This window comes from Macadamia integrifolia, chromosome 4 (assembly GCF_013358625.1).
Source record: "Macadamia integrifolia cultivar HAES 741 chromosome 4, SCU_Mint_v3, whole genome shotgun sequence".
Classification (NCBI taxonomy): Eukaryota; Viridiplantae; Streptophyta; class Magnoliopsida; order Proteales; family Proteaceae; genus Macadamia; species Macadamia integrifolia.
The window spans coordinates 30,390,027-30,410,438 of NC_056560.1; the positions used below are offsets into that span (position 1 = coordinate 30,390,027).

General features: G+C 39.6%; 1 protein-coding gene across 4 annotated transcripts in view; it reads right to left on the minus strand.

Annotated features, from left to right (window-relative positions):
* The window catches only part of LOC122077209 (dnaJ homolog subfamily C GRV2-like), a 65,556-nt gene that overhangs the window by 34,412 nt on the left and 10,732 nt on the right, over window positions 1-20,412 (minus strand). For 3 of the 4 annotated variants that reach the window (XM_042643075.1, XM_042643073.1, XM_042643074.1), the window contains 13 exons: window positions 20,253-20,393; window positions 18,795-19,187; window positions 18,217-18,711; window positions 17,180-17,403; window positions 16,729-17,073; window positions 15,506-15,800; window positions 14,850-15,305; window positions 13,931-14,276; window positions 13,502-13,842; window positions 12,939-13,406; window positions 12,520-12,644; window positions 2,784-2,907; window positions 753-821 (listed from right to left, as the gene is read on the minus strand). In XM_042643075.1, the coding sequence (XP_042499009.1) occupies window positions 753-821; window positions 2,784-2,907; window positions 12,520-12,644; window positions 12,939-13,406; window positions 13,502-13,842; window positions 13,931-14,276; window positions 14,850-15,305; window positions 15,506-15,800; window positions 16,729-17,073; window positions 17,180-17,403; window positions 18,217-18,711; window positions 18,795-19,187; window positions 20,253-20,393 (3,822 nt within the window). The remainder of the gene's footprint in view (window positions 1-752; window positions 822-2,783; window positions 2,908-12,519; window positions 12,645-12,938; window positions 13,407-13,501; window positions 13,843-13,930; window positions 14,277-14,849; window positions 15,306-15,505; window positions 15,801-16,728; window positions 17,074-17,179; window positions 17,404-18,216; window positions 18,712-18,794; window positions 19,188-20,252; window positions 20,394-20,412) is intronic. The other variant, XM_042643077.1, reaches the window with a different exon arrangement.

Genomic DNA, 20,412 nt, shown 5'->3' on the forward strand with positions numbered 1-20,412 from the left:
TCCAATAGGATCTATCCGTGGTCAAACTTGGTATAAGACCCAAACTATGCATGTCATCCTTCACAACTTCTCCTATGGTCATTTTAGGCCTGCCCCTAGCTTTTTTAGCTCCTTCAATCAGAATCATATCACGCCACCTGAATGGGGCGTCCCAATGCCTCCATTGAACATGACAATTCCATCTCTAACGACTGTCTCGGAGCTTATCGTTTATCGGTGCAACTCCCAAATCAGCTCTAATACGTTCATTCCTTACTTTATCCTTCCTATTTTTTCTGCACATCCACCTTAATATCCTCATCTCAGCAACACATAGCTTCAGCATATGACCCTTCTTAACAGCACAAGGTGTTTGACCACAAACCTCTTTTATATCATGGTTTACAATGCAAAAAACATGAAGATCTCTCAGAATTCATTTTGTTTTGCTTCACAGCTATTAAACATTCAAAAACTCCTTTCTGTGGGAAAGCAACACTAGAAAATAATGTAAAACACAATCAACATAACGATCAAAATAATAACCTAAGCACTCATATGCATGATAGTCCTCGGTGAAGTTCTAAGTTCTCATTAATAAGCAGCTACAAGCATAAACTCAGAATAAGTACTCCTATGGTAGACAGCTTATAAATCTTATCAAGCACATACACATTTTACATGTAATACAAAAGAATGAGTAGATAACCAGTCAACATTTATAGTTAATAAGAGCAAAAGAGTTCTGAGAAATAAACATAGGTCGAACTTACATTAGAAGAATTCAATATCTCATGGACTTTAGTACAATAGGATCCTTCGGTTGCAAATGCACGCAATACCTGACGGATTCAAACATTAAGCACTATCAAATATAAGGCTCAAAAGAGAATGTCTGAAATAATGTGTAAAATCATGCTGAACTAGCATGTGATGCCCTTTTTTTTTTCCCTCTTTATTTGAGCTAATCTAATGGATTACGAGCAAAAACAAGCCAATAGTTTGTGCAGTGACATGTTATAAATAAGCATATATGCTACAAGCGAATGTTAGATTGGTCTAATTATATAAAATTGAAACAAAATTGGGAGCATTGTCATGAATGTAGATGTGGCAATTTCTCAACCCCACCTTTCAAACCCCAAGTTTCTTTCTGAGTTAGGGTCATGATTCTTTCCAACCTGTGGACGGAATAGATTTTCCATTTACCAACTTGAATTGAACTTGAGTCAGATCCCCTGGCCCCTGTCCCACATTTTCCTTTTCTTTCTTTCTGGGTTAGGGAAAGTCCATTTAAGATTTGAATTGTGTTTTATTGAGTCTAGAAATATTGAATATATGCAGATCTCCCAATTGATTTACAGTTTTGAATAATAATAAAACTTAAAGTTTTTTTTTTCCCTAATTAGTTGATTGCTATTGCCAACCAAGTTGGTTGTCACCATTATCCACAGCAAGTTTCCAGTTCTTCTAGTTCTCTTCCCAGGTTAGTGAATTAGTGTCCCATCATGTTTTCTTCTTCTTCTTCTCTTCTTATTTCATCTAAGCAGATACCTTATTTTCACCCCTTATTTCAGTTCATCAATTTTCTCTATATACCATAAAATATTGCATCTTCACCTGAAACTTCGAATGACATCTTCTATTACTATTCATCAAGTCCAGCCATCAGCCATCAGAAATCATTATCAAGTTCCCACATCCTTCCCCTGTTTTTGCAGGTTTCAATGCCAGTCCCAATGACACCTTGAAATCCCTTTCATAATTTTAGTTTTAAATCACATTCTGGTCCGGTGGGTCCATAGTACATGGGGTTCACATTCCAGCCTCAAACATCTCCCACTTGTGTGCTATTAGAGTCCTACAGAGCCCCCCCCCCCTTTTTTTTTTTTTTTTTTTTTTTTGTTTTGGGGGGGGAGGGGGGTGGGGTGGGGGGAAGGGGGGAGGGGAGGTCTCTTACATTTCAGATTCTGAAATTCTAACTCTTCACCTTTATATGCACCATCTAGGTACCGTATGGTTAGGTGCCAGTGTAATATTTTTTTCTGAAACGACATTAAATTTGTGAGTTTCAACATAATTTCATCTGTACCCCTTTTCTTTTATAGACATTATCACATCCTACATCCATATGGCCATACTGCCCTACAATTTCCCATGATTAGAACTGTCACTAAGCTTAAAGTAGAACCCAAGTCTAGTAATTTCAATTTGAGACTATGGCTTCGGCTGACTACATCCCAAAAGTTACGAGGAATTTATTGAGATGAACACAATTCAATTTCCTAACACAAAATTGTCTATTGCAAAGCAGCAGGTGCAAAACTAGTTCAGTTTGTGATGTACAAAGCTTCACAATTGTTGTCAAACCACAACTCCACCATATCGGAAAAAAATCGAAATATCCATTGGCTCCAAGCTAGGATGGAGTATCCAGAAACAAAGTAAGAGATTCCTTACAAAGGCACCATAACTGCTTTATTATCATGAATCTCGAACTATTTTTTTTCTTAAAAAGCCACAATAAATGCTTTATTATCATGAATCTCGAACTATATTTTTTCTTAAAAAGCCACACAATTATGTGGATGTGCACGTTAAGAGTAAAGGGAAAAACAAAAGATTAAGAAAAAACCCCATAAAAAGCACCCAACATTGTTTAAACTCATATAGACGACAAGTAAATCACATTTAAAATTTCAAAGGAGAGATGCTGGGATGAAATTTGGCTGCTACCTGGGTAGCAGCCAAGTTCCTGCTACCCAGGCTCGCAACCAAAGAAATGGAATCTTGCAAGAGCAGACCTCAATTGCAAGCACCCTTCCAACCGAAGCTTCAGATTCATTCCATTTCATTTGGGAGCAGAACACATTTCTTCCTCCAGCCCTCCAATCAAGAATACCAAGAAGTACTTCAACAAGACCAACCCTGCAATATGCAAACAATTTATTCTACGAATATCAGTTTACTGGGAAAACACGCATATAGTCAATGAAGGGAAACGTGCAAAAGTTGAAGGCCACAATTAATGATTCACCTAGTACATACCCTAAAATTCTTGGCTAAAACACAATTACTGTCACAATCTTATGGATTAACTATCAAATGCATTCAAATAAAGCAAGACCTAAAAGAGATGAGAACAATAACATTCTTTTCTTGAATAACCATTTTTTTCTTTTCAAAATACATCAGAACAAGTAACAATACACCTTCCTAATTTGTGTATGTTTGCAAGTTTTGAATCAGGGCTTTGGGGTCAGGCCTAACACCCCCCACCCAAATAAAAAATAAAAAATTAGGCTCATGTTAACTCTCTCTCTCTCTCTCTCTCTCTCTCTCACACACACACACACACACATAGGGGATGACCTTGGGCAATAGAATGGTACCTCTATCCATAGGGGACGACCACATGAGAAATCCCCAAACGTCTACAAACCTAAACCCTTACGTGATATAATAATTAACAGGTTCTTTTCAGGTCAACCCCCCTCATCTTATTGTGTCAAAGGATCATATCTCGTTTCAATGCTGTGTTAGTTGGGTCAATGGAATGTTGGTAGATTTTTGTTATATAACCCATTTTAGTTGATTGGAGCAAAAAATTTTACAAAGTGATAAAAAAAAAAATTATGAATTGTAATAATAATAATAATAATAATAATGGAAATTTGCCTTCAAATAGCCCCATTTTGGAAGCGCTTCCTAAATGGTCCACCGTTTTGTGCCACATGTAAAAATGACATGGCACTTCTGACCACTGGATAAAAAAGACATTGTATGGATTAGCCAAGTGTAAATTTCATAATCTAATTCAATCAAATATCCTCCCATTAATATCTCCATGAATCCCTATGTATGTCCAATTGTCCATGCATGCATGTTTATGGTACTCCAACCACTACTGTGCAGTTTCCCATAGTACTGGATTTTCAGAGCTTTATTTTGCCACTCGGCAAGATTTGAGATTGAAAATTGGCATCTAAGCAGGGGACCTAGGGTTCTACCTGTCCACAAAATTTGGGCTCCATTTGACTTGCCACATGGCATATTTTTAGGGCCCTTTAAATAACACTTACTAAGTGGACTGTTTAGGAAACTTTTACCTTCATAATAAAAATATTTTAACTCTTAACCTCATGCTGTCATGAATTAGTAAGCAATTAGAAAGAAAAAAAAAAACATAAAGCTTCATAGACGTATAATATCCAAATGTAATGTATATAATCTTTAACATTTCATTTGTATGGTCAAAAGGTATGTGTCTCAAAACTTGAATGGGTTGGGCAAGTTACACACCCTCAGCATCCATCTATTAATTACCTCTTTTCATGCCTTGTCAAATTGTGCTCAACCCCGATTCCCTTTATTTTCTTGCACAAGGAGAAGGGGGGGGGGAGGGGGGTGAAAAACCCTCCAATTTCAAGTTGTGTTACAGTCTGCTTAGCATGCCATGTGAGAAATTGCCACCCCTACGCAGTGTGATGAAGTACACTAACTTGCAGATAGATTAATAGACAACAAACCCACAAGAAAAAATAAGAGTTTAACTAACAAACAGGATATGTGTACTTCATCATTTGGTACCAGAGAACATGGCATAACTTTGATCCATAGGCTTCTAATCCCCTGAGGATGCAAGAATCTATAAATCCCCAAACCAACTTGGTTATTCAACTCACCAATTGAATGGCTCTTGCTGAACAAAGGATTAACGACCCTACTGGTGAGTTTACTAGACCACCTAGAACTAATGAGGAGACACAGTTACATTCCACCACCAATAATGGCCAGCAGAGAGGACCTCAGAACCCTTTCACCAATGCATTTTTTGGAGGACTATGACTGTGCTTCTTTTAATGAGAAGCCGCCACATCGTCAAAATGACGATTCTCATAAGGTGTACTTGAAGCTGAAGAAGTACAACAACAAGCACGATCCATAGGTATTCTATGATTGGATTTCATGTTTAGATGACTAATTTGATGGTATGAATTAGAGCCAATGAAGATGAAGCTTGCACAGACTAAATTAGTCAGCCTGGCCCGAGAGTGGTGGAACCGCTATGAGAGGAGGCTAAACGAGAGGGGGGCAGCCCCAAGCACTTGGCTTGAGATGGACAAATTGAAGGGTAAATATATTCCATCCACTTTCAAAGCACGCCTACATGACCAGTTCAACTCATTGTGTCAAGGAGCCTATCGGTGGCGGATTATATGCAGCATTTTGATGCACTTGTATCACATACCAGACTCAATGAAGATGATGACCAGATGCTGTGTAATAAATGATTAGCCACAAAAGGATTTTTTTAGTGAACGTGTCATAGTTACCTTCTCCCCCTTTTCCTTTTGTAAATGCAAAGAAAGATATTCTATTTTCTCTCCTATTTAGTACAACGACAAAGAATCAAACTATCTCTATATTTATTCATTTTCTACTTCTTCCAAGCGCAGGATAACCCCAAGGGGTTGTGGGTTTTTTTCTACCAATTGTCCCATTTTAAATTGGGACTGAGACCAGAGATCCGGAAGGAAATAGACGTGAGATATCTATGACGTTCAGGACTATTTCCGAAATCCGTAATATTCTATGAACTTCAGGAGTGTTTCCAGTAGGCCTTACATTCAGAAGAGTTATTGAGAGTTTCTATAAGGAGATTTGGCCCTCAAATTGGGGAGAACAAAAAGACTACGGTAGTTACCAGGCTTGGGGCTAGTAGTAGCAAGACTCGGTGCTTTTATTGTCAGGAGTATGGCCATGTAGCCAAGTTTTGCCCCCTGAGACAAAAACTTAATGATGTACCAGAAGGGATTGATGATGATGAGGGAGAGGCAACAGTTCCTATTCGGTTAAAGGATGATGAGCTACCGGTTGGTTTTGATGATCTAGTAGATGATAATGATGCATATGGCATACATGTGGTAGCCGTATTCTATTAGAGGAGACCTAATGAGAGAATTGTCGTCGCCACTGTATATTTTATACCCATATGCGCACTAGAGATTCTCCCACTCAGGTTATTGTTGACAGTGGCAGTTGTGTAAATGTGGTTTCCAAAGAATTGGGGAAATTCTGACTTGTGCCTTAATGGGCACAATCCCTCCTTTATTTATAGCAAAAATAGTAGTCCTATTCTTTACATAAGTCCTATTTCTTACATGAGTCTAAGTAGTCCTAGAGTAGTCCTAATTGCATTATTCAACACTCCCCCTCAAGTTGGTGCATGGTTATCAAACATCCCCAACTTGGACAAAAAAAGATAAGAAGATTTCTTACATGAGTCTAAGTAGTCCTAGAGTAGTCCTAATTGCATTATTCAATACTCTCCCTCAAGTTGGTGCATGGATATCACACATCTCCAACTTTGACAAAAAAAATAAGAAGATTTACTACAAAGTCCCTTCTATGAGATTGTCGACAAACTGATCTTCACTTCGCACAAAAGGAATACAGATCAGTCCTTGCTCTAACTTCTCCTTGATGAAATGCCAATCAATCTCGACAATAGTCGACATGCTTAGTATGATAATGCTGAACAGGGTTGTGTGCAATACTGATGGCTGACTTATTATCACAATATAGTAACATCGGCACCTAGATGGACACACCCAGGTCATGAAGGAGACCCTACAACCAAAGTAGCTCGCAAATCCCATATGCCATATCTCGGAACTTAGCCTATGCACTTGAGCTAGCCATAACTGGTTGCTTCTTACTGCGCCACGTAACCAAGTTACTGGTGGACCTTAAGTGTAAGGCGCTACCAATCCCCCAAAAGATGCCTTGAGAGGGAAGGTGTGCAAGTTTATTACTTATAGCATCCCAATCTGCAGCCGAACACTCACGTGTCGAGCCTGGATCTAGGCAAAGACTTTGGGCCTTCTCCATACAATCGATATGGGCACCAACAATCCCCCCCAAAGTCGCGAACCTGCGCCCGAGTAGACTCGAACCCATGACCTGCTCTGATACCACTTGATAGACCTTAAGTGTAAGGCCACTGCTAATCCCCCAAAAGACACCTTGTGAGGGAAGGTGCGCACTTTTATTACTTATAGTATCCCCCTTTGCAGCCAAACACTCACAAGTCAAAACGGGATCTGGGCAGAGACTTTGGGCCTTCTCCATGAAGTCAATATGGGCACCAACAGTTACCACAAACAAATGTACAGTAGCCAGTAGTAGAGTGAAGATCATTTGGAGAGCCTACCCAATCAGCATCAGTGCATGCCTCAATCCTCATGTGATCTGTAGGAGATAATAAAATTTCGTTTCCTGGGGCAATCTTCAAATACGTAAGGATCCGGTTCACAACATCCATATGCGATGAATAGGGATTATGTATATACTGACTCACCAAACTTGCTGCATGAGCGATGTCTAGTCATATGTGGGACAAATATATGAGTCTTCCAACCAGTCTTTGATACCGACCTTTATCAACAGGTTTACCTTCCTTGCTTCTGAGATGAGACTTAGCCTCAATAGAAGTCTCCAAGGGGTTACACCCTAACATACCAGTCTTTGAGAGGAGGTCCAAGGTATATTTTCACTAGGAGAGAACAATACCCTTGGTTGCCTTTGTGAAAGCGACCAAACCACGCCTTGAGAGGTCGCTTTAATCTGTACAGCGCTCTCTTTAGTCTACACAACTTGCCTTATGTTTTTGGACTAAAGTATCCTTGTGGAATGTCCACATACACTTAATCAATCAGCTCTCCATAAAGAAAGGCATTTTTGACATTTACTTGTTGTAACTCCCATCCTCGGTCCACTGCACTGGAGATGATAACTCGAACAATATTCATTTTTTCCACAGGGGTAAAAGTATCATGGTAGTCAATTCTTTAAGTCTAAGTAAAGCCCTTTGCCACCAGTCTTGCCTTGTATCCATCCACAGTCCCATTAGCATTATGCTTGACCCTGAACACCCATTTGTAGCTAAGTGATCGCTTTTGTAAGGGAGAACAACCAAACCCCATGTGCAATTGTTGTGAAAAGCTCTCATCTCCTCATTCATTGCCTCCTTCCATTTAGGTTCTATATTTACCTCCTACCAGGCTTTACGAATAGAAACAGAGAACAAAGAAGACACAAATGTACGATATGATGGGGAGAGAGCATTATATGGCACCACGTTAGAAATAGGATGCTGAGTACAAGTCCTATTACTTTTTCTACGAGCAATAGGAACATCAAGAGAGTGATCAAAAGTGAGTGGAGAGGTTATACCCGGAAGGGAAGACTCAAGATCAAGAAGCAACGGAGTAGCAGTAGTAGTGTGAGTGGTGGTTTCAGTTCTTTTTTTCCAACAGAATACCTTTATAACTGGACCATCCTGTGTTTTCTGCTAAATCTGTGGCTCTCCCTAAATGGGAGCCTCCTGCTCCTAAATTGATGGCTCCTCAGTAACCTCTGGACCAATGAGAACCTCTGAACTAGTAGTCTTTATTCCAGTATCGCTCTGAATAGCACCATCATCTATAGTAAGGTGTAAAGGAAAATCAAAAGTAGGAATCTGAATCACCTCTTCACCAACAAATGACTCCCCTTGAAGAGGTGGATTACCAAATCCTAAACCCCAAAACCATAGTCTATTACCTTCTTCCTCCTCTACGTTTTAGACCTCTCAGCCTGCTAAGCCAATCACCTCTTCAATAAACCAAATAAACCAACTCAACCAACTAGACCCAACCCTAAACCAATTAAACCGACTCAACCTAACCTAACCCAACCTTACCATTCCTAAACCAACTAAACCAACTAGACCCAAACCTAAACCAATTAGTCTTCACCCAAACGAACCATAACACATGCGCTAGTCTATTCCAAAAAATATAATAATAATAAAGGGAAATTTTGCCTCTCCTCGGTTCTCTCCCTCAATAGTGAGTGTTCTCCCACTGGGGGCCTTTGTCTTGAAGTTTCTTATGCTTAATTAGCTCTGGTTTGGTCGTCTTCGCTTGTGATTGCTTGTTGAACCTGCACCTATGGTGTCTGAAGATTCTGGGATATCAGTTACTCAGGAAATAGGGGTCGTTCCTTTGGACATGATTACCCTCTCTTCCCTACTAACACCATCAAGTTGGATGGAAGCAACTATCTGATTTGGTATCGGTCTTACTACCTGTCGATTGCTGGTCTTGGTTATGTCGGATTTCTCACAGGTGATTCAGTTCGCCCCCTACTATAGGTCCTGCTCAGGACAAATGGGATGTTGCCAATTGGATGGTAATGTCCTACCTAATTAATTCTATGTCTTCTCTTTTGTTGCTTGGACATATCTATTACTTGATTCTGCTGCTAAGATTTGGAAAGCCGCTAAGGCCACTTATTCTCTTGTGGGCAAGCGTGCCCAGTGTTTTGAATTGAGGAAGAAGGTTCAGCAGGCTACTCAGAAAGAGCTTTATGTGGCTCAATATTACTCTGATCTGCAGGGTATGTAGAATGAGATTAATTATTATGAGACTTATCAACATGTTGGTGAGACTGATGTTGTTAGGTTTAAGAAGCGTGAGGAGCTCCGCGTTTATGATTACCTGGCAGGTCTCAATGTGGAATATGATCAGATTAGGGCTAATGTACTTAATCGTGATCCATCACCCACCCTTGAGGAAGCCTATTCGATCATCCATGCTGAGGGACAACGTCGATCTGAGATGTTACAACCTGTTTCTCATAATCGATCTGCTCTTGTTTCTTCTACTGGTATAGGTTCCAGACCTATTACTTCATCCTCTTCCAACAAACCGGTTGTTAAATGTGACTTTTGTGGCAAGGAGCGTCACACAAGGGAGACTTGTCAGAATCTTCATGAAGGTCCTACTAATTCTCGTGGGCATGATCAAGGTCGTGGAAAAACACTCAGGCAAATCAGCCCGTGATTACAGTTGATTCTGATAGCTCCACTACTGCAGGTGCATCCTTCTTTACTGACGAAATGGTTATGCTTCGTCGTATGTTAACTCAGATGGGATCCTCTATTACTGTTGATGCCTCCTCTCTGTCAACAATCACCACCTCCCACTCAGACCACTCAGACCACTCAGCCCGCTCAGGAACTATAGTTTGTGGTCATAGTGCATCTATAGCCTCGCAGTCCTGGATAACTGACTCAAGGGATACTGATCACATGACCGGCTTACATACCTTCTTTTCTACCTATTGTCCCTCTTCAAGTAATACCAAAATTCATATTGCTGATGGTTCCCTTCCACTTATTGCTGGGTCGGGTCCATTTAGTGTTCTCCTTCATTATCACTATCCTCTGTGTTACATGTTCCTAAGTTTTCCACTAATTTATTGTCCATTGGTAGCATTACTAAGGATTTGAACTGTAAAGTCACTTTCTCTCCTACTCACTATGTGTTTCAGGACTTGGTGATGAGGGCAACAATTGACAATAGTAGAATTAGTGGTGGTCTCTATTACCTAGACATGGTCCCTCTCGAGCTCTACACACTTCATCTGATTTGGCACTCTCTGAACTTTTGGGATGGCATCGATGTCTGAGTCACCCCCCATTGGGAACTTTACCTAGATTATTTCCAGCATTAGTTAAACACTACACTATGGACCAGCTTATTTGTGATGCATGTCTTTTGGCAAAACTAACTCGGAATATTTTCTTTATGTTAATAGAAGTACTGATCCTTTTGCTTTAATTCATTCTGATGTTTGGGCACCTGCCCGCCGTGTCTCTATTTCTGTCTATCAATGGTTTGTTATTTTTATTGATTGCAATAGTTGTTCTACTTGGATTTATTTATTGCATCATAAAAGTGAGGTTTTTCAATGCTTTCAGGAATTTCATTGCATGGTTAGGACCCAGTTTGATGCTAAAATTAAGATATTGTGAACTAACAACGGGAAGGAATATATGGATGGTTCCTTTCAATCTTACTTGGTTGATCATGGGATATTTCATCAGACTAGGTGTGTGGATACTTCAGCGCAGAATGGTGTGACAAAACGCAAGAATCCCCATCTCCTTGAGGTTGCTCGCTCCTTGATGTTTGAGATGCAAGTCCCTGCTCCCTATTGGAGTGAGGATATTCTCACTACTCCCTATCTCATCAATAGGATGCCTTCCCGGGTACTTGGTTTTAAGAGTACCATTGAGTTGTTATCTGGGTCTCAAACTTTTGTTGTTCCTCCCAGGGTCTTTGGTTCTGTTTGTTTTGTTCGTAATCATCAGGTTCATGGAAAGCTTGATCATCGTAGACTCTGATGTATTTTTGTGGGCTATTCTCCCACTCAGAAAGGATACTGGTGCTATCATCCACCTTCTCAACGGCTGTAATACCATGAAGAATTGGGGAAATTCCGACTTGTACCTTAATGGGCATAGTCCTTCCTTTATTTATAGAAAAAAAAGTAGTCCTATTCCTTACATGAGTCTAAGTAGTCCTAATTGCATTATTCAACAGTTTCAAACACCTTTACTGACAAGGCTAAGCTATGTCTAGAGAAGCATCCCCAGCCATATTGAGTCTCTTTGTTGAATGGTAATACTATGGAGGTAAATAAGTGGTGTCAAGTACCCTTGAAGATTAGCCATTATGATGTGATTTTATTTCCCATAAAGCTCACTGATGTGATTTTGGGACAACTCCGATGTATGATAATGACGTGTCAGTAGGTGACAAGAAGAATCAATATATTTTCAAGTTTCATGGCAAGCTCATTATATTAGACCCTCTGAATATTCTAGCTGAGCAAGCTAAGCGGTAGGCACTTAGGACCAACCAAAAGGAGAGCACTTCCACGACAAAGGTAATGGCACTACCCCACAACGACTTTGTGAGGACCAGCCATGATACGGGACTCTTTTGGGAAGTGACTCTTCCAAAAGAGTTTGAATTTCCCAAGCCGATTTAGGACCTATTAGGCAATTATCAGATTTCTTAGACCTAGTACCCAAGGAGTTACTTGATGAGCATACCCAAGGCTTTTTGTTGTTTCCTGGGGGCTTCCTCGTCAATTCTGGATCCTGCCCCTAGGGTTGTATCCCTGCCTCTGGCTTTGTATATTCCTCCCCCCTTTTTCTCCCTGTTATTAATTATTTATCCATCCAAAAAAAAAAAAAAAACTAGGAAACATAGCTGAAATAGGAAACTAACTTGCTAACTCTAACTTGATAAGGTCCACTAGGACCAAAATTTCCCTAAGGGGAATCGTGACTTGCGCTAAACAGCAAGCCACAATTCCTCTCCCTTTCTCAATAGTGACTTCTAACAAGGAGAAAAGCCTTCTCGTTTGGGGTGGGGGTGGGGGTGGGGGTGGGGGTGGGGTAGGGGGGAGTAAGTTACATGATTTCTTAAGTGTCATCTGGATATAGACAAATTTATCTACAGGCCCAGGTTTTGTAGGCCCTCATTTATATCAACATAGGGATTTGTTCTTATCAACACTTATCTAAACATGAAAAAGACATTTTTCCATCATTGAGAAATAAGGGAGAAAAGCCTTCTAGTTTATTTCCTAAACAGCCCTAATATGTTGGTAAAATATGCCAGATATAGGGTAACTCACTTCAGTCCTTGTGCAACAAGTGCATCCCTAGCTCGATTGCCAGCAACGACAACACGTTTTAGTGTCTCAAGGGCTAGTATACTGCCACCTTGCCATCCAATCCCCTTCATTAACAGTGGAACGACCTGGAAGCATGACCAGAACTGTTAATTGAAAAAGCCCAAGGATGGTATGCCAAAAATGCTTTCATATTAATCAGATATTTTGTCCGTATAACTCAAATAAATTTTTTTGTAAAGTAAATCCTTCAATTCTAATAGAAGAAAATTAGGAATCATAAAAGAAAAATCAAAGAAAGAAATAAATTGTACAGGCAACATCACAGAGGCAACAGTTAGGTAGTTAATTGGGGGGGGGGGGGACCATTGTGATGCAATTGCAAGTCAAGAATGGAGTTTGGCTGATGGTTCTGTCCTAACCTGAGGGGTTCCTATACTTGTTGCTGCCATAGCTTCTGCGCAAGTTGTACTAGCTGCAAGTTGATGTAATACACGCAGACAACTCAGACGTACACATTCCTGTGGAGTTTGAGTGTTTGGCGGCACTTCCCCATCTTCATTTTCATTAATCTCATCCAAATGATCACTGGTCTTCACCTCCCCAGAAGAAATTGTTTCTCGTCTTCCTTCATAGGCCATTGCAGCTACTAGCTTGGGAACATATCCAAGGTACCCCACATGATCAGCAAGGGCAAGGTGTACTCGCAACAAAGACACTAGTGCAGCCGACAGAAGTAATGGGAGCTCAGGGTCAACGGTGGTCACATCATAATGTGTAGCAGAAACAGCTGATACATACTGATCTAAAAGTCCTTCCAAGAATCTCTTTGGATTTCTCAAGGGAAACTTAGGGTCTTTAAGGAACAGTCTTACATATATCCCCCCAACCTGCATGACCATGGAGATGGGAGGTTTGAATTCAGACAAGAGTATGAATGCCCCTTTAACTGTAATAAGGATTAAGGATATATAAAAAATCAAACCTGTGGCTCATCTCTCATTTCCTGTTGTCCAGATGCTTGTTCAGGTACATCCCAATCAACACCATCATGGCCTTTCATCTGTTCACAATAAAGGTCTGATGCCATTGTTGCAATCTGTGCAGACAAAGAAGTTGCCATTGCCGGTGTCCATACAAGTTCTGGTGTTTCTGTAGTTTGCTCAAGGGCAGCAACCACAGCTTCACCAGGTCCATCCCTGATAACAGACACTAGGCCATCTGGAAAAAATCTTGCCAGTGTTATAGCCACTCTGGGCCCATGCATTGGCTGCCCAACAAGTTTGCCCAACAAAGAAGCAGCTGCTGCTCTTTGGTGCAAAGGAACTGCTTCGGCATAGCATCACCTTTGTTATCAGTATAAATTCTTCATATGTGGACATGAAAATGCATTAAATAAGGTTAGAAACTTTACCTTGCAAAGGCAAAAGAAGCTCAAGAATATAAACTACACCACCACGCTTGGCGGCAGCCCATGCGAGCTCAGCTGTGCTTGCCAAGGCATAAAGTACATGTAGAGCCCCTTCACGGCTAGCAGGGGCCGAATGCAGCATCTGAAATAAAAGAAGGAGACTCTCCCTATCTGCCACCATAGCCTCCAAGCAAGGGGCATATGTTGTCAGGAGTGAAAGCACACTGAGGCAAAGTTGAGATATATTGCTTTCTGATGCAACAGGAAGAGAAAAGCATTCAAAAAGTGGTACTAGCTGTTCTTTACTAGAGAATATAGAAGCCAGAGTTGGGTTGCTTGTCAATAAATTCTGCAGTCAGAAACAAAAATGTCAAGTTTAGAGTGCCCTCGAGACAGAGAGAGAAAACAAAGAAGAGAAATTCGCAAGCCTGAAATAGGGATGTATACGGAGTTTATTTGGAGCAGAAAACACAATATTCGAATTCGTATCCATTTATCAAGGATTCAATTGAATATCTGATGGATATTCAATTTGGGCATCTGAATTGTGTATCCACCAAGAATTCAGACATCAAATTTGAATCCAACTTATTGTATAATATAACTATACTAAAAAATTAAGAAAAAATAATACAGAATTAATTCTATGTTTTATGGGAAATATTTAAGAAATTTAGAATACATCATACATATTAAGTATACATCATTAAATAATTACCTATACTGTGAAAAAAAAATTATAATTGGAGCAAATTTTTTTAAAAGCAGATTGACCAATATATTCATATCCAATTACCATCTGAATAATCCAAGCAAAAAAAAAAAGTTACCATCTGAATCTCAAAAGGTATCTGAATTCAGTACTGATATCCGATTATTGGTATATCTGAATATCCATTTACATCTCTAGCCAGAAATATACCTGAAGAGAGGTCAATCCGATTTGAAGGTTCTTAAAAAGTTTCATATCCTCCTTGCCAGCAACTTCTGCATCGGAGACTGTATCATCAAGACTCTGCTGTTCATTATCCGCTCCATCAACTGTACCATTTTGATGTTCGGATGGCTTTTTAATGGATAAATCATTGTTATCAGATTTAGTCCAACCACTAGAATCTTTACCATATCGATTATGCACAAGGCCAGATATAAAATCAAGCAGTGCAACACAAAAAGCTTCTGGTTCACTTATCTCAAAATCAGGTTGATCATTATATATCCTCAGGTAAACATTTCCAACATGGAGTTCTTTTGATAGTGTGTCATATGTAAAAGCATGAGACTCTTTCAAGTCATATGAACCATCAGGACCCTGATTAGCACGCTGCTGATCCACAAATTTCAGTAGTTCTGCTCGGGTTGATGAGTTCCAAATAATCTACACTCAGAATCAAAATTGAATTGCATAAAACATCACATTAGATCAGGAAACACACACAGTAGATCAGGAAGAGAGAGAGAGAGCCTAGTAAATTAAAATACTATGAGAAATCTCAAAAGACAGGAAAATCAGAATTCAATGTCCAAAATAGTGCACTGCAAAAGAAACCAGTAAATAGGGATAGACCTTGCATTTACCTCTGGAGACTCCAAGTTTGTGTTTAAACTGGACAAAAGAACCTTGGGCAACTGATCTTTTAACATGCTGGCAAGTTTAGGAGTCAGCAAAGCTCTAAGGGCATTGGCTGCAGCCTTATTATAAGATGTTGAAGTTCCATCACCACACAAACCGCTGAGCCTTGAGAGAGCTTGAGATGCTCGGATAGCATGCATGTTTTTAGCAATTTGCACTCTACCACCAACACCATGTGCCTCTGTTACATCAGCCTCCTCAGCAGTTGCGTCATACTGAAGCAGCAATGGTAAGAGATACCTGGGGAGAAAACCTAAAAATGTGAGAAAGGACACAAATGATACCATAATGCAGAATCATAATTTAAAAAACTAGACTGGACTGCCGCATTGGAAGGACGCATGTGTTAGACCAAAACCACCTTCTTTTGGTTCAGTCTGAACTTTTTTTATTTTTTATTTTTTTGACAGGTATCCAGTCCCGTGGGCCAATACTGACCCCACAACCGCATGAATCGGGTCATACTGGAGTTGGATGAGAACCATTCAGCTTTCACTGAAAGCAATGAAGAGCACTAAACAGCCCCCGTGAGTGGCCCCCATGAGGTAAGAGGAGCAGCACTCAGAACCACCTAGGATTAAAACCAAAATCAAACCGTGTAGTTTCAAAAATCCAGTCACTTCAGTTCAATGGTTTCCTTAAGTAAAATCAAATATTAAATTGCATCTATGGAAATTCAAAGCAGCAACCAACTGTTAGAGCAACTGCCTACCTCTGCTAATTAATGCTCCCCTTTTCTTTGTTTCATTTTTATGATTTCCCCATTTTTAATTATTATTTATTAGTTTTTAAACAATGGACAAAACTGGAACTGAGCCCTTTATCGCTTCAATCTCCCGGTTCACTTTTAAAAACTGTGCAGAGTCATGACGTCCATAATGATGTAGCAATCGATAACTTCCCCAACATTCTATCCAACTGAAAAGCTTCAACAAACTAAAAGATAAAATTTTTTGTTTTAATGATGGAACTTTATAATCGGACGAACAAATCAGATGCCAAAAGGATTTAAAAATAATGCATTCTAAAAGAAAAGGAATAGCAGATACATGATAAAATAATAAAAACCAATATATGCCTGCAACGAAATCTACTTTCTTCCATTCCTTCTCAATATCCATATGCTTACTTATAAGAAGAGAAAAATTAACATGAAATGAAAGTATACCATAATACACCAGCTTTTAGTAAAGCATCCTGCAATTCAGACGATACAGAAACATGAGCAGCAGTCCTAAGTGCAGCATCAACAGCAGCAGTCACAAGCTCTAGTTCAGTGCAGTGCACGATATCCTCAACTATTCCACTGAACCTAACCATCTCAACTCTGGCACTTTCAAATTGACTCAGGACAGAAAATGTTTCCATCACATTTGTAACAATAATGGCAGATGGTTCACTTGCAGGAGTCGTTGGCTGGACAACACACATACAACGAGAAAAAAGATTTGCAAGAAGTGGTATTCCACCATCCCTCACGAGCTCTTCACCATTTAATGAAGAAGATGCACACCTGATATATGAGACAAACATAAAAGATGTTTTGGGACCAGCACATGATCATTCAACAATGGAATGAAGTTCAGAAAACAGGAGGTAAAGGTAACAGGGATATGTACGTCAGCGACACTAATTCTGAGGCAGCAACAAGAAGGGGCCCTCTATCAGAAGAAAGAAAGTTGTTGTCATCTTTGTCCACGGTGACTGCATCAAGCAGCATTGGGTAACCAGCATATCTAAAAGGCTCCAAAACATCCCCATATCGCCTGTATAATATACATTGTCCCTTCAGCAAAAGTAGTAACCTCCAAAGTTGTGGACCTTGCAATCCTTGCATGGAAGCCTAGAAACACATTAGATATGATAAAATCAAATGCATCAAGGGAACTTACAACATTGAAATTAATCTAATTATAAAACACTAATGTTACCCTACCCATGGAAATTTGGCACATAAAACATACATTCTCAAGCTTAACATCAATGACCAAGTTATGTCATTCAGATACCCATGAACCGAATGCACAAATTGCACAATTTAAGTAAACGTTGCTTCTCCACTTGAATTTTCGATTTGAAAAGAGGAAAATTTTCAAATCCTTGTTCTCAGAATCATGTTAACAAATTTTGGACAAGTTGGAAACCTCAAGTAAATCTTCTGACAGTAGGGATAACATAGTTGGCAAGACGTCGCCTAGGCATCCAGGCTCTTTCTAGGGTCCCAAGGCAACAGCATGCCTTGTTGACATTGCATGAGTTTGCATTGGTTTGCTTTTATTGCTTTGATTTTTGATGAATATGCTCATATTATATCATATACTTTGTTTATTATATGTTGATTTTCTCATATCAGGTCATTACTAGCATAATTATATCATATTACACTGATACGTCTTCTATGTTTCATATAAGCATAATTATATAAAATTATCATTGTTATCTTGCATATATAGTCATATACTGCACACCTAGAGCACCTAGGCACCCCTCCAACACCTTGGGTTGCCTAGTCGCCTTGACAATTATGGGGTAGTTAATAAATGTAACATCCATCCATACGAGATGTAATGGTAAACTTAAACAAGTGAACAAGTGGACATCCTTTAGCTAGTCTACTAGCATGGTTTTCTGCAGCACATCAGGAACCAAAAAATACCTGCAAGCGCTCATAAGCTTTCTGTACAGCAAGAAACTTCTCCCTTCCTTCAGGATTCTTGTCAGGATGGAATCTCATTGCAAGTTTCTTGTATTGTCGCTTTAGTTTTTCCTCATCAATGTTTTCAATCTGCTTAGATGTGCTTGTAATCCCCTCACACATCTCAACAGGATGGCTTCCGCCCGCATCATCTACAGATACATCTTCCAAGGATATCTCCAGTATTTTGCAAGCTTCTTCTTCAGAAAGATCCATGGGTCTTCTAGTTAGCTCTTCACGCCACATTGCCAACAAGGACTGTAAAAATTCTACATGTTCAACAATCTGCCAATTTGGAAAACGGATCTGATCACACAAGTTTCTCAAATAATATCGATGGCACCACATTTCATCTCTTAGCTCTGGATATGTCACAGGTGGCATAGGAGCGTAATCATATAATGAATGGCAATGTTGTGAGAGTTTCTGGGGAAAATCACCAAGATGCTGCAAAACCTGACAAAAAGAACAGAAGGGAATTTTGGTTAGTAAGAAAATGAGGTGACACAGTAAGAGAATGGACATGTCTCATGAATTACCTGGCATATCAGATGTTCGGCTCGCATTTTGTGTGTCCAGATAATCTCTGGGGTATCAGAGTCAGAAACCATTGCTGCTGCAAATGCAGCTGGACCGCTACGCTCCAATACATACAACAAGGACTCAGGAAGAAGCCCACCCAGCACGCTACGCTTCGCCAGAGGTAGTGAGGAGGAAAGAGCCGCCTCTTCACCACCATGGAATGCTTGATGGACATGGGTCACAGAGAAGAGTTGTGCAATTGAGAGGAGATTAGATCCAGGATATGCCAGAGCAAAGTAAAATGCACCTGTGCTGTATAATCGCATCATTGCCTTTGGATTCCTCACAACAATGGCTTTCAGTAAAGCAGCAGCTCCCTCAAAAATATTTGGCTCACCCATAAGCATAGCCTACATGATTTCTCAAACATGGCAAAACAATAGCATCATCAATTCAAACGTCAAACCCTGCAAAAACCAAGATTAAACACTTGGAAGCTTGAATGCTAACACATATCAGGAAAGGAGAAACTGAAACCCAAAGAAGAGAACTTTCGTAGTTAAATAAATGACTAGTCTTGAAAAAAAATAGACACAATAAAAAAAGTACACCCTTAGAAGACTAAAAGATATCATGTTAAATCAAATAGCAATTAGCAAAGTTTTAAATGAAACATGAACATCACATATACTACCCAATTCCCCAACAAAAATATATCCAATTCAAACGAGCATTATCCCATGCTCCCAACAACTTGAGGCCAGCAATAATCCTGTGCCGCAATTCCACTCAATGTAGGAAAATATATTTTGGTATGACGCTCATTTTTTTACTCCTTTACTACACCACTCAAAATAGCATATAATTTCAAAATTTACACCATATTTAATAGAAACTCAGACCAAGAATAGGAAGAATAGAATACCCTAAGGGATATGATAGATTTTTATTCTACCAAGGTACTCATCAAGTCATAAGAGGAATTATAGAATCGTGAAAATCACTAGAACTAGTTCTTAAACTTGCAATGAAACAGCAAAGCCAGATACAACCCTAAATTAATGATTTTGAACTGAAACTAATTACTGTAGTTTATTTAAACATCCCCTATTGGCAAAGGTCAAATCCAACATGTGTACACATAGTGACTGGTTCCTTCTGAAGAAATCAAAGCTGCATGCTGGTATAACTTTTAACTGAAGACAACTATAGGACAGACGATGTTATCAATAAAAAAAAGGGCCATTATGCAGTACTGGTCCCGCCCATGCAGTGCACTGGGAGGGGTGAGTTTGGTGTCGGTCCTAACCTTCGGCATTTTTTGTGCAAAGTGGCTGCCCTCAAGACTCAAACAGGCATTTGCCCTGGCAACCCAAACCTTTATTTGCACTTATCTTGGTATAATAGAACAAACTAACATTTAATATGGAAAATAAAATATTATACACCCTAGATTCAATAAAATGAGAGTTTACCTGTGCAACATGTGGAAGGCAACGTGGGCTTGACAATATCCATTTTACTCTTGGTGTTGGTATTACTATTTCTCCTGCATCATCCAGATCAGAATGTGCAGATACCATGCTATGTAAGATGGCCAATGCAGCATCTCCCACCTGAATGCAAGATTCATTC